This window comes from Pomacea canaliculata, linkage group LG11 (genome assembly GCF_003073045.1).
Source record: "Pomacea canaliculata isolate SZHN2017 linkage group LG11, ASM307304v1, whole genome shotgun sequence".
In the NCBI taxonomy this organism is placed as follows: Eukaryota; Metazoa; Mollusca; class Gastropoda; order Architaenioglossa; family Ampullariidae; genus Pomacea; species Pomacea canaliculata.
In genome coordinates, this window is record NC_037600.1 from 21,845,957 (window position 1) to 21,861,254 (window position 15,298).

Sequence of the window (15,298 nt, forward strand, 5' to 3'; positions counted from 1 at the left end):
ACTTCAGTCTCATCTGCTTGTTTTCTGTCTCCAGATGGAGCTACAGGTAGAACCCTGACCTGTGTCCCTGATTCCACCTTTATGGATGCTTCAGTCCCACCCCCCAGGTTCAGCTCCACGCCAGCACTTTCCCTGCCAGCAACCAGAGAACCCAGATCTGAGGAGACTCCAACAGTATTTTCAGGAGTGGCATTTTTCAAGCCTGGAGCTAACATGACTTCACTGACTGTACCCCAATTGGCATCCACATGGACATCTCCTATGGGTGGAACTAAATTATTATTGACTGAGGCTTCCCTGGGCTTGGGCAGTAATAATGGTGCAGTGTTTGCCGTAAGATGGATTTCTTTACAACTGTATTGTTTCTGCAAAATTAGCACAGGCATAAGAGAATTGGATGTAGAAGTTGATGTCTTTTATTGCTTTTTATAAATCATTGCGTCAGCACTTGTTCTTATCACAAACTCTTGAGTAAGGATGTGTGAAATATCTCTCATTATTTAAGGATTTTTGTCTTCTGTGTAAATTCTCACTTTGACCATAAGTAAATTGTATAAATATTATTTCATCAGTTTAAACCAAGCAGGATTCTTTATTATGTGCATTCTTTATTCCTTTAAAAAGTTTTTTGTTTGTCATTTTGATGTGGGTATACAGATTTACCTTGTTTCAGAAAATGGTTCTGATAACAAATACTTCAGTCATGGGAGCTGTATTTCCATTATTTTTATGGAAACATTTGAGTGGACTCCTACTTAGCCGCTTTCGCTAAATAATGTTTCTTCAAATTTTACACACTTTATAACACCTGTATATCTGTAAAACAAATGGGTCAGCATAATTTAAAAAGAAGGTAAACAGTAATTATCTAATAACTGCTGAATAAAATAAAAGCTAGGGTTATACAAGAAAATGAAGTGCTTTTATTTAATATAGATTTCCTTTTCACATTCAGCCTTCCTAGTGCTTTGGATATGCTTACATATCATGTTTTATCAGAATTAGATTTTCTTATGTTTATCTAATTTTAAAACCCTCGTTTCTGATAGCGGTACCGAGTAGGTCCAGTAGCAGACTCACTGAAACCTTTGATTTCTTGTAGCAGGAACTTATATGATGGAACTTTCAGCACTGAGGTTTCGCTCTACAAAAAAAAAAGAAGAAAAAAAGTGTTTAAGCTTTTGCTTTATTTTGTTTGTTTTATCACAAGTTTTACATCACATCACATCACAGGGTTTTGTTTACTTCAACAGCCTGCAACAAAGCCAGTATCTGGGGCAGCGATGCCAGCACCGACCCAGGTGCCACTTCCTGTCTCATCTTTTGAATCCAGCCGAGTGCAAACAGCATCAGTTGACAGTGCTGCAACTGACCCCAAGAAAGAGCTACAGGAGAGTGCTACAGAAACTGAATTAAATGATGGTGAGACAGATGATAACGATGAATATGGATATGAAGAAGATGATGAAGAAGAGGATGAAGACGATGAAGAGGAAGCTGGGTTTGGTGATGAGTATGAGTACCCACAAGACGAGGGCACTGTCACTGCAGGTGAGACTTTTTTTTTTTTAAACTATTTGCATATGTCGGTAGTTCTGGAATATAAATGTGCTTGCAATATGAGCATCTGCAAGATGAGGGCATTGTTACTGCAGGTTCAACTTCTCTTTTTTTGAAGCTTAACTCTTAGCACATTTTATTTGTGCATGCAGAAATGACTTAACAAATTAACAAATGACTTAACAGATTAACAAATGCTTTGGCCTGCCTGTTGAAGCAGTTTACCACATGCTGACAACTTCTTGAAGGTACAGATGATAGCTAAGTGCAAGCTGGGAAGGATAAATGGCCAGGATTTCCTAGAATACATGCCAGAACATGACACGTCCCTTCCTAGTATGGTCAGGAACATGGCACTCTCCTTCCCACCTGATGCACCATTGAGAGCATACATAGGCAGTGATGTACTTTATAGAGAATATGGTCACATAGATGGGGAGGCAGCATAGCTTAGTGGTTAATGCCCTCAACTATGGAGCAGATCACAGCATAGCCCTTATGGTTAGCATGCTTGACTATAAAGCAGGTCACATAGATGGCAATACATTTCCCCATAATCACATCAGAGAGAAAGCTTCTTTGTCACCACATTCTGTTTGGCTGGTAATAAATGTTTGTTTTGTTCGTTTCGCAAGTATAAACAACATTCTTATCTGGCATGAGAATTTTATTTACAGTGGCAGTATTATTACGTTTGCAGCTTCTCTTGCTTCTGCTGTCTTGTCCCTACCTACCTCAAACACAGCAGGAATCCTTCAAAAACCTCCATTAGCCATAGCAACGTTGGCAAGCACAGCAAACATCACAAGTTCCTCTGGGCACATATTCAGCAAGAGTGTCATATCCATGGCTGGACTAACCAATGCAGCCACAACCACTCCAAGCTCAGTGTTTGGCAGTGGTACCTCTCTGTTTAGTAGCAATGTACCATCCTTCGGAGCACTGGCTGATGCTGGGGAACAACCCTCAGCAATGCGACCACCATTATTCAGCTCAGCAGCAGACATTGCCAGTGCATTGGGAACAACAGCTGGGTCAAGCACTGTGACAGCTGTTACCTCAGCTGTTACCTCAGCTGTTTTATTATCTTCGTGTGGCGGCCAACAAGCTGAATCATCTGGGGCAACTAAAGGTCTGTTTGCCATGTCTACCAACACTGTAGTGTCACCTAGTTCAGAATCAGCTTCTTCTTCATCAACCATAGCAGATTGTTTCCCCTCAGCCACCTTAGTTTCTGTGTCATCGTCATCACTTCTAGGAGAAAAACAAGCATTTGTTTCTGTTTCCACTCCTTCTGTTTCTTTGTCATTTGAAACACAAGACTCCGCTCCAGCCATTCAGGAATTATCTAGCAAAACTAGCTTTGTACCATCAACCACTTCTTCATCATCTGGAAGAACACAGTCCGAAACTGCTGGGTCAACTGCCTCAAGCGGTTTCAACTTTGGTACTTCATCCTGTGGAGCAACTACATCTGCTTCATCCATCGATGGAACATCCACTCAGGAACAGGCAACGTCTGTTGCTTCAGTTTTTGGGGCACCAGCTTCAGAGACAGGTGCCTCAATGTCTTCCCTGTTTGGCATATCAGGTGCTGGGCAAGTTTCCAACACCTCTATTTTTGGTATATCTACATCTGGGCCATCCTCTACCAATTCTGTTTTTGGAAATTCAGCATCTGAGCCAGCTTCATCTGGCAACGTTTTTGGAACTTCTTCGGGGCCAACAGCTCCTACTGGTTCTATTTTTGGAACATCTGCACCTGGGACAGCAACATCAAGTGTATTTGGAACACCATCAGCTGGTAATCCCACAAGTTCTATTTTTGGAACATCCGGAACAGCTGCACCAATCACTGGTTTTGAGACACCATCCTCTGGCTCAGTAGCCTCCACCACATCTATTTTTGGAACATCAACATCTGCTGCGTCTGCTTCCACGAATTCTGTTTTTAGAACACCAACATCTGCTACTGGCAGTGGGTCCAGACCAGCTTTTGGTGATGGTGCATCACCAACATCCATCTTTGGGTCAACTTCAGCAGCATCTCCTGGAGGATCCATTTTTGGAGGTGCTACAGCTTCAGCAGCCTCATCTTCGGGAGCAACTTTTGGGTTTTCTCAGTCTACATTTGGAGGCTTTGGCAAACCTGCTTTTGGCTCTGGGCCATCATTTGGGCAGAGTCCATCAGGGTAAATATGCTGCTTAACTATGACAAGGTTATGTAACATGTACTTCTTAATTGTGACAAAGCTGCTTAACTATGACAAAGCTATGTAATATGTACTTCTTAACTATGACAAGGCTAAGGTCAAGGTACTGCCTAGCTACAGGGCTATTTAATGTACTGTTCAACAGTGAGAGGCTGTTCAGTATATCATAAGTATCACTTCAGGACATTAAGCTTTCTTTGAGACATATGTGAAAGATCAGTTAAAGCGTCAGCCTTGCGATATCCAGTTACTAATTCTAATTAGTCATATTGAAGCCAGATAGATCTGTGAGGAACCTTCAGCCACTTTTAAAAACTAGAGTAAATTGTTTTTTTTTCTCGCTGCTATCTTGTGTTAATCAGTGATAGTGTTAGACATTGATGCAAAACTTCAAAATCTTATATTAATCAGTTTGTCTTTTCTTGAAAGGTTTGGACAGAGTGGAGTTACTGGGTTTTCTCAAGGAACTGGATCTGGTTTTGGGTCAAGGTAAATGTTTGCAGTGAATGCGGGTGAGAATCAGAGCTAGTATATTCTGGGTAAAAACAGCAGTGCACAAATGATTTCCGAAGTAAAAGATATGCATAGCACATTACACTTCAAACTTTTGGCTGGTTATCTGATCTGTGTTGGCAGCTATCCAAAAAATTCTTCAATGTGATCTTTTTGGTATTACTAGAGATATTGTGTATTTGTAAAATATACATACATATGAAGGCCCAGGTAAATTTTGAGCTGGTGAATATCTGCCTTAAAGTCTAGTACATGATGATGACGTTCTGCTGTGTGGTCCTTGCCTGCTAGCACCAGTGTCTTTGGCCAGCCTGCTGTTTCAAAAGGGGACACAACCAACAGTGTCAGTGGTCTTTTTGGGGGCAGTGGTGGACTGTTTGGTCTGGGAGCCAAGCCAAGTGAGGAGAAGGCTAAACAAAATGTATTTGGAGGCACTCAGGCTTTCGGTACATCCTCCAATAATCCATGTAAGTATTGTCTGTGCACTGGTGAATACTTTGGCTCCTAGATTTATCAACTTAAAGTGTGGACATATTTGTGAACTGTTTGTTTAGACACCAGGGAGTGAACAGTTGTGTGAACAGCATGATTATACATGTTAGGGAGTGGACAGTTGTGTGAACAGCCTGGTGAGACACAGGGAATGGACAATAGCGCTTTCTTGAGTTACTAAAAATAGATTGTGACGTCATGCAGCAGAGCATCATGGGATTGCTTTGCAGACAAACACTGCACATTGTTCTGTTTACGCTATGGCGACTGACAAAAAGCGACATTTTTGCTATTAATCTCTGAAACAATGCTGAAAACAGGAGAAATCAAATGCTGCTGTTGGGGTTTATGTAAATCGGACTCCAGATATCCAGAGCAGTTACCGGAGGGGACATTTTTTATTCCATTTCCAAAGCCTGGTAAGACCAGTGACAAAGTGACCCAGTGGGAAAGAGAGCAGGCCAAGTTAAAGACTGAGAAAGCAAAGCGCTGGCAGTTTTTATGTGGGCGATCTGATTTCCAAAATGTGGAGAAAATAACTAGGAACACATTTATCTGCTCTCTGCATTTTCTTGGTGGAAAAGGACCAACATCTGAGAGCGACGAACCACTTACAGACGAGGAAACACAAAAGTGACAGGGACGTAAAAGGAAGGCTCCAGCGCAACGTGGCGACCAAACTGCACATTATCAATGGGACAAAAGAGAAGAAAACTGGTCCATCTAGGCGTTTTACCCCAAAGAGGAACTGTTCATTATACTTCTGAGGCTGCGAAAAGGACTTTCACTGAAAATGATTGCCTACATGTTTGACACATCTGAATCGTTAGTGAGCAAATTTTTATCACATGGATTCAGTTTATGTTCCTACACTTCAAGTCTATGAATGTCCCTATGTTACCAACAAAAGATATAGTTAAAACATCTTTGCCAAGAGTGTTTAGACAGTTTAAAAATGTCAGATGCTCTGTAGACTGCACAGAATTCTTTTGTCAGACACCCAGGGATTATGGGCAGCAAGGCAATGTGTATTCCTCTTACAAGCACCACACTACAATGAAAGGACTGATTGCAGTCACCCCTAAAGGTGCTGCATGTTTTGTCTCAGATCTGTATGAGGGAAGTGTTAGTGATGTTGATATATTTGAGAAATGTGGCATTCTACAACACATTGAACAAGGAGATGTTTTGCTTGTGGACAAAGGGTTTAAAGTGTAGGATTTGCTTTTGTCAAGACAGGCTGCTATAAAAATCCCTGCATTTCTAGGTAAGCGAGCTAGCCTGTCTGCAGAACAGGAGATGGATACAAGGAGGGTAGCAAAGGCAAGAATTCATGTAGAAGAAAGCTTTAATGAAAGACTGAAAAAGTTCATGCTTCTCAGTAGAACTATCCCCCTAAGCCTCAGTTGTGTTGCCTCCCAAATGGTTTTTCTTGGATGCTGTTTGGTAAATTTTCAGAGTAGCTTATGTATTTAAAAGCAAGTGAAATGCTAATGTACCACATAGATTGGTCAAAGACAGAAATGTGGGAGTATTTTTACCAAAAACAGACTGAAAAGAATTTTTGGTGTTAAACTGATGGTCAACTTATCAATTCATCCTAGGGCGTATGACAGAAAAGCATTGTAAATAAATCTGTGTAGTAATTAATATTATAGGTTACAAGTACTGTTCTGCTTCATAGTAAACAGTGAAAAATAAAAAATCAAAACCGCATTTTTACACGTTCACGTTTTGTTTTTTTTGAACAATAAACTGCACAGCAAAGCATTCGCTGCAAACACTGGTGTAGTACATGTGGGGAATATATTTGTCCGCGTTGCATTCCCAGAAGCCCTTGCGCAGCTAAATCGTGACGTCATCTGTATAAAGCGCCATTGTGTGAACAGCCTACCTTAAGATATAAAAGTGTGGAATGTTATGCGACACCTATATTTTCTATAACAAGTATATGTAAATAAGTTATGTGTAAGTAGCTGGCATGAATTTCTGTCTTTGTGTTGGTTTTTGATGGTGCAAAAAGGAAATAGCTCCATCAAAAGATGAAATTTTTTTAAAAACAGAAACATCTCAAGATATGGGGGTGTGGGTAGAGAGGGGTGAAAAGAGAAGAGAGACAGCTAGGGCAAGTAAACATCAAGGGAGCACTGTGGTTCTTTTACTGTTGTCAGTCTCTACCATGGCCAGGCTCATCAAAGAAAGCCAAAAAGTCAAATAGAATTGATTTTGAAGTGAAAGGTCTGCTGTAACATAATCAGTCTCATTATTATCATATTGTGATAGAATGTGAAATTTAATTGATTTTTTTTTTTTTTTCAGCATTGTTCGGGAAACAAGAGACGACAGGATTCGGCTCTGCAAGTACGCAGGCCACTTCAGGCAGTATCTTTTCGGGCACCTCTTTCAGCACTGGTTCTGGGAGTGTAGCTGCAATGGGATTTGCTGTTTCTCAGCCAACATCCAGCACAGAAGGTGAATATACCCTCCATGGGTTTTGCATTACTCAACCAACATCTAGCTGAGTGTTCCTTTCATAAGTTTTGCCACTATTCTGCCATCCTCATTATACTCTGTTCGTACACATAATTTTGGCTAGCAACCACCAGTTACTGGTACTGTTGTTGCTGATGTTGATGTCAGGAAATTATGTGTACTGCACCACACTCTTGTGTGAATGCACTCACCATTTATGTTACAGTACAGCTGATCAGTGGAAAGAATACAAACTATAGTAACATGCAAAGAATATTGGAAGTACCATTTGGTGAATGTAGATTATGAACATTGATAGGTTGATAATGATGATGTGTTCTTGATTATCTTGGCCCATCTTTATTTTGTTAAAATTTGTTGTGTGATGGAGTGATGTAAGCTTTATGTTGACATGGATGTGTACTTTGTTAGGACAGTGATATTAACTGAGGAGCTGGGCATGAAACTTTCAGGTTTAAAGATTGTGTCAGCTTGTATTCTTCTGTGCATGCCTCCTGACTAATGTTTAAACAATTATCAAATGAATATATGCTTATCTGAAGGTTTTGGCTCTGGACCTGCCTTTGGTAATCCTCCATCTTTTGGGAGCAGTCCCAGCTTTGCCACTGCCCCAGCATTTGGTGCTGGAAGCAGTTTTGGATCATCACCAACATTCAGCAGTTCTGCAGGCTTTTCTGGTGGCTTTGGTTCAACTGCAACTGCAAGTAGTGGGTTTGGAGGGTAAGAGCACTCGCAAACTAGTCACTTTGAAAGAGCATCCCTGTTGATGCATGCATGCTACGTGTGCTTGATGGTTTAAATTAAAATGAAGTTGAAAATAATTTTAATTTGAAATGTTTGTAAGTTGCTTCATTATTTGGCTTTAAATTAGTTCACCTCAATTGTCACCATACTTTGGGTAGCAGTGATAGCAAGCTACAGGGTTTAACTATAGAAAAAGATAAAAACTGTAGTATAAGTTACCATTATTCCTTTGCAAATGTTATGATGTGGATTTTTTAATAATGAATTTAAATGTTTGCTTAAAACATAGAGAAATAAAAATATTTGTTTCTGTTTGCCAGCCATAAGTAACATCTTAGGAGACTATTTTCTTTTTTTTAAGATAAAGTTTTTCAATCGGCATTTTCCTATATCGTTTCTTTTAGCTTCGGTTCAAGCAGTGGCGTATTTGGAAGCCTTGCACAGTCCTCAGAGACACCATCCTTCGGCACTCTGTCTCACACAGGTGCAGGAGGGTTTGGCTCTTTAGCAGGCCAAACTGGAACAGGAGCATTTGGCAGTCAAAGCCCAGGATTTGGTGGAAATCAGTCAGGTGAGGGTTTTTCTGAAACCAGGGTTCCCAGGTCCTTACAAGGTCCTTATAAGTCCTTACATATTGAATTTTCGCCGTAAGGCCTTATAAGTCCTTATATTTGCCATGCGGTCCTTACAAATTCGCACACAGGTCCTTACATTTTCTCTGTGACCCTTACAAGTCCTTATATCGATAAAATATTACCACAAATTTATTTTCGGAGTCGACAAAATACCAAAGATTTTTCGCCGCATTGCTATTTTAATCACATGACTACCCAGTCTCGCTCGTGGCGGGAACGTCCGTTTCGGCCTTTCGCGAGTTCACTCTCGTCGTGTCGACCACATTTCTTTGTCTGCTTAACAATTTGAAAGATGCCGGGGAAGTGCTCTTTTCAGGAGAAGTGGCTAAAGGAAGACAAGTATAAAGATTGGTTAATAAAAGACTCGAGCGATAAACATTTGGCACGATGTGCTGCCTGCAAACTATCTCTGAATCTTTCATCAATGGGCGAAAGTGTTCTGAAAAAGCACATGGTTACCGAAAGACACCAAAGGCAACTAAAAGTATTTTTGAAAGATGCACGCTTTTGTGTAACTGATTACTTTCGTCATCGAGAACATCCACAGCCCGCTCAAAATCAGACGGCACCGACCAGCTCTGCAAGTGTGTCCAGTAAGTTGACAATTATTTATCTTTAGCGATTCATTTAGTTAACGATGTGGGTACTTAGAAAAACACATTAAATTAAAGCGTGCATAACATTTTGCGGTTTTTTCCACACTTTATTAAGCCTATCGTCTAATTTACGGTAAAGCCAATAGCTTAAAGATCAGTAAATAGCAAAGAATTATTTAATTTAAAAAGTTGAGATTTTCATTTTCTCACGATTCGAACTACAAATAGAGTTTTATGCAATCACGAATCTTACTTAACTACAGCTTCGCTGCAGAAAATTGATCTGATGACTAAAAATGTTTGGCATCTGATCAGGAAAGATTAAAAAGAAAGTACCATTAATAATGTATGCTTATTATCTTATTTTACCAGCAAATACATTATTTTTTGTATTTTTAAAATCAAACAATTTAACATTAAAGCTAAATCAGTTAGCTGAAAATAACTTTCATTTTCAACTATGCTGCCATCTTTATACTTTAACTTAGTTTACTGTTATTTATATTATCATGTCATTAATTATTGCTTTTTGAAACCTGTCTTTTATTCAGACAGAACATAATGTTTACAAACATAATGGTAACTTAAATGTTTTCTTTGAATAGGTTTCGTGATGAGCAATGAACGATTGAAGGCAGAGATCCTGTGGACTCTCAAGATTGTGGAATCACACTACAGTTTCAGATCTGCTGAAAAGTCTGCTGAACTGTTTCGACTTATGTTTCCAGACAGCCAAGTAGCTGCAGAATTTAAGTGCGGTCAAACAAAAGCCAGTTATCTAACTTTATTTGGGCTTGCTCCTCACCTTTCGAAATTGCTTCTGGACTGTGTAAATTCGTCGCCTGAGTATGTTCTTTTGTTTGATGAATCTTCTAACCATAAGACTCAAACTAAACAGCTGGATTTCCATGTTCGTTACTGGAGTGACAATTCTGTAACGACTCATTACCTGACCTCGGAATTTTTGGGTCATTCCGCGTCCATAGACCTTCAACAAAAGTTCAGTAAGGTAATTAGCGAATCAAACTTCAAGCAAGCTAATTTACTTCAAATTTCGATGGATGGACCTTCTGTAAACCTAAACCTTCTTGAGAAAATTAATAACGACATGATTACCAATCACAATGTTGGTTTGTTAAATGTGGGCAGCTGTGGACTCCATGTTATGCACAATGCATTTAGGCTTGGATGCGAGGCTTCTCAATGGGAGCTTGAGTCATTTCTTACATCTGCTTATATCTTGTTCAGAGACAGCCCAGCCAGAAGAGAAGATCATATAAAAGTAACTGGTTCCACATCTTTTCCAGCCAAGTTCTGTGCTCACCGATGGCTTGAAAACAATTCTGTTGCTGAAAAAGCAATTGTTATGCTTCCAGACTTGGAAACATTTGTCAAAGCTGCAATGGAGAAAAAAATAACATTGCCAAAGAACAAATCTTTTGATATTGTAAAAGCTGGAGTCTTATCTACCCCTTTGCTTTCATGTCGTCTGGCTTTCTTTAGTTTAATTGCCAGTATACTTGAACCTTTTTTGAGAAAATACCAAGCTGATCAGCCTCTTCTTCCTTTCCTTTGTTTAGACTTACATGACATTATGAAAAATTTGATGCACAAATTTGTCAAGTCAAATGTACTTAATAAATGTGAAACTGCCCTCCAACTTGTGCAGGTTGATATATGCAACAGTTCTAACCATGTCAATCTGAACATGATAGAACTTGGCTTCAGGGTTGATAGACTACTGGCTGTAGCTAAGAAACAGTCATCAGTAAACAATGGAACTGTCATGGCCTTCAGAGCTGAATGCCGAGATTTTTTGAAAGCAGTTGTTCTAAAATTGCAGGATAAATCTCCACTGAAGTACACCCTAGTGAGAAACATAACTTTCTTAAACCCAAAGACCATGGGGGAAAAAGACAAATCAATACAAAAAATGAAACAGGTTTTGTTGTATTGCCAAGGTGTGAAAAGGTTTGATGATATGACTTGTGACAAGGTATTGTCAGAGTTCCGTAATTTTCTTGACAGTTCTGCAGGTGAGTGTGGTAGTAAGGCTTTTGACCCTATGACACAAAGACTGGATAGTTGGTTTTATGATGCCCTTGCTGGAAAAGCAGAGTTTCAGGTGTTGTGGTCTGTTGTCAGACAGTTACTCCTACTCTCTCATGGTCAAGCTACAGTGGAAAGAGGATTTTCATTCAACAAAGAAACAGTAGCTGACAATCTTAGCCAGACTGCACTAAAAGAACGCAGAGTAATTCTTGATCATATTCACAGTGTGGGAAGGGTGGAAAATGTTGAGATCTCCAAACCACTGATGATATCCGCTTCTAGTGCCTATGGCAGGTATCAACGTTACCTCTCTGAGCAGAAGCAGCAGAAGGAAACAGAAGAAAAGCAGGTCCACAGAAAGAGATTAGGAGATGAGCTGGTAATACTCACAAAAAGGCTAAAGACCACCAGTGCCGAAGAACGACACCTGCTGGAACTGGCTGACAGACATAGTTTCCAGGCTGAAGAGCAAAAAAGTTTTTCACTTATTGAAAGATCTAACAACATGCGTTTGTTAGCCAAAGACAAGAAGAATGAGATAACAAAGATTCAGTCAGACATTGATAGATTACAGGAAGAAATTAAAAGGTGTTGAATTGTGACATTCAGAATTAATGTTTATTTCAGTTTTAAATAAGCCTGCACAATTCTGTACATGCTTGCAATGGAATATGTTAAAAAAAAAAAACAGAACTATTTAGAGGAAATTAGGTTATGTAAACAAAATTGTATTGTTTACTATTGGTAAAACTGTAGGGGTGACAAAGAATTGAACTTCATCAATGAAACTTTTGCTTATAGTAGATGGATTGCTTTGTCATTTTGTAATCTTAATCTTATGTGTATTAGTATATCATGCTGTTTATGTATAAGTATATGTTTGCATGTGTTACATGTATGTATAATAAGAATGCTTAAATAATATCTCAAGGTTAACAAAAATAAATGGGCTGTAATGCTTGACAGTTTCGACTCATGCTATCTTTGGTTTAGCATTAGGATCAAACTCTTTTCATTCCTCATCTGATCCTCCAAGCCTTGGCATTCCTTGTCACAAGAAAATGTTTGGTCTACACATCTGTACAACACTAGTTGCCCTTCCGTATTCGCAAAAAACGCTCTTTTTTCAAAAGGTCTTTAGAAACTTACTCTTTCTTGAACCTTGATCTTCTAGTACTACTGTGCATAGCTCTATTTCTCTCTCTCTTCCCGTTAGAGTGTGTGCGAGAGAGAGACATGAACTGACTTTTGTATTACACCAAAGAATGGCTTTCAGGTTTTGTAATTATTATTACTTAGATTTCTAGAAAACTTGGAACATTAATGGTGTATGTTATCAGCGCGCTAAGGACACTTTTTAAGTTATCTAATCTAAGTATGGCAGACAGGCATCAAAATTAACTCTTTGATTATTTATTACTAGAAATACATGTATTTGAGAACATAGAGAAGACCACAGATTCATAAATAATACATCTTTCCGACCACACAAGAGAAAAACTTAAGCATTGATGACTGTCACTTAGGTCCTTACGAATGCATGAAAGGTCCTTATAAGGTCCTTATAAAGTCCTTACTTGGCACCATCCCTGATCCCTGGGAACCCTGTGAAACTGGTATGTGCTTTTAGCCAAGAAAGACATGTTCACTGAGAATAAAACAAAGATATCAAAATCTAGATCTATGATTTCCCCAAAGCTGACATTTAGAAAATACTTGTTAACTTGGCAGACTGTTGCATTTATTATCTTTACAGAGAGGAGAGCAAACAAAAAGGCTCAGGAAAGGATGTTTATGCTAGTGTTGTCATTCTTTTGAATCCTTTCTCTTTCACTCATTTAATTCTGTTTTACTTCACCTTCACAATGTATGCAGAAAAACTTATTTTAAAATTGCCATTCTTTTTTTTTTTCTTTTTTTTTATTAATTTTAGGTTTTGGGAGCACCACCTTTGGGTAAGTTTTGGTGTTTTCCATCAGTCTTTGATAAGAAAGATGTTTTATTCCGATAGGTAATTTATCATGAATATTCATGACAAAAAATGATTGTTGGTATAATCTTCATGTAGGACTTAAAAAACTAATTTAAGTGCAGAATTATTTTTTTAGTGGGCTGGGGTGTTTGATTCATTTGTAAGATAGCCTTTGTCCATCTGAATCTGAATAATGTTTTGTTCATGACATTAGTTGATAGTTGATAATTTGTTATATTTTAATAAGTTATATACTGGCAGTTTATAAATAACCATGTAGCAGATGTGAGCTAGGTTTTATGCTTGAGTAAACCTTTGACACAATCATGATGTTTTCAAATGCCATATCTAGAAGGGGGAGCAATAATTGTGAGCATTCTGTAGCTGTTCTTACAGAAGAAGTATGGCATTTTTTTTTTTTTTTTGTAGTTTCAGGAAGATCATTCAACTAGAGCAGGGGTGGGCAATTAATTTTCCCAAGGGGCCGCATGAGAAATTGGGATGGTTTTAGAGGGCCGGACTAATATAGTTAACTCAGTTTTACCCAATACTGTATATATAGTATATATACTGGCGGGTGGGCCAGCGGTCGGGCCGGTCATAGACAGGAGGCGGGCCGGATCCGGCCCGCAGGTCAGCCTTTGCCCAGGTCTGAACTAGAGAATCTCTGCATTCATATGCACAATCAGTTGTCTAGAATTCCTGTACCTTGCATCGTTCCTACTGAATGACCAAAAAAGCAATTTAAAAAAAAATAAGTAGGAAATGCAAACAATCTTGTGTTGTGGGTTTCAGCTAAAATGAGATTGTAATGCTTCAATAGGTTATAGCTTCATATGATATAGCTGGGATGAAATTATGACACATCAGCAGTTTATCCGTGGATAATGATGGTCATTGAGGAAGTTAAGAATAGTGAGTCAGAAGTTAAACGTTGTGGATGTGAAAGACCAATCAATAAAAACCTTGTGGGTTGAAAAGACTAAATGTTAATTAATGAGGGTGTGAAAGACTGAACATCATGGGTTTGTCTGTACAAATTCTTTGTTGCATCTTTCAGGTCCAGCCCCTCTTTTAGTGCCTACAGAGGATAGTGACAAGGACCACACCATTTTTTTTTCTGTGTCAAAATCTTTGGACAAAGTTAGCAGGGGACTTTACAAAGTAAGGATCTTTTGTTAAATGGATGTTTGAGGACATTGGCTGAGCTAGAGGATGTGCAACTGCTGCTGAATACACAGAAGGAAAGTAGCATTATGGACTCACACTGGTCTTCATTTCATCTGTTTTTGAGTGAGCATCTCAGCATTGTTGAGATAAAATGTTGGGTTTTTTTTTTAGAAAGCTGGAGTCAGATACATGTCTATTGGTACAATTATCACGCTTTTTCTTGCAAGTAGGAAATGTTGCATAATAATTAACTGACGTGACAGAAGACTATGCTTTGTAGATGTCACATATCCTAGGATATAAATTTGGTTATTTTAGGTGGTTTGTTTTGAGCAAAAGTGAGGGCAGTAATGTTGCTCAGTGTTTACAGTTTACATCATCTTATGAAATAAAGATAGCCAAAGACCAAAATGAAGCTGTGTTTTTGTACTTTCAGTAAATGCATAGTAACTGCAGAACTAACATCACAAACAGATATACAGTGAGAGGACAAGGTCTTTGCTATTTCTAAAGCTGCGGTTCTTGACCTGTTGGGCTTTGGTAGTGCCAATGCAGTCATTTTTCAAAAAGTTTCTCATGTCTCATATCGGTATTAGTGAAATTATCGATCTCCTAGCTAGCGGGGGGGGTGGGGGGGTGCGGACATACCATTTTTCGTCTGGGAGACGTCACAAGTAAAATGTTGAGAAAAGCAGTTCTAAAGTAATAATAATGTAAACGTAACCTGCAGCATCACGAACAAGATAGATGACACTCTGTGCGCAGACCATTAATGACTTTGCCAGATTGTGGTTAGCAAGAGCTGAAGGGTGCACAGGCAGTTGATCAAGTTTAGCCTGGATGTCAGGAATCTTGTGG

At 39.0% G+C, this 15,298-nt stretch overlaps 1 protein-coding gene across 1 annotated transcript in view; it reads left to right on the forward strand.

Moving 5' to 3' along the window:
- LOC112575187 (nuclear pore complex protein Nup214-like) overlaps nt 1-14,855 on the forward strand; it is a 52,906-nt gene extending 38,051 nt beyond the window's left edge. Inside the window, exons 18-27 of the mRNA XM_025256852.1 lie at nt 35-333; nt 1,254-1,551; nt 2,261-3,752; nt 4,203-4,262; nt 4,578-4,753; nt 7,098-7,250; nt 7,814-7,991; nt 8,420-8,586; nt 13,232-13,253; nt 14,331-14,855. Of these exons, the coding sequence (XP_025112637.1) occupies nt 35-333; nt 1,254-1,551; nt 2,261-3,752; nt 4,203-4,262; nt 4,578-4,753; nt 7,098-7,250; nt 7,814-7,991; nt 8,420-8,586; nt 13,232-13,253; nt 14,331-14,364 (2,879 nt within the window). The 3' untranslated portion in view covers nt 14,365-14,855. The remainder of the gene's footprint in view (nt 1-34; nt 334-1,253; nt 1,552-2,260; nt 3,753-4,202; nt 4,263-4,577; nt 4,754-7,097; nt 7,251-7,813; nt 7,992-8,419; nt 8,587-13,231; nt 13,254-14,330) is intronic.
- Nucleotides 14,856-15,298: the final 443 nt, after the last annotated feature.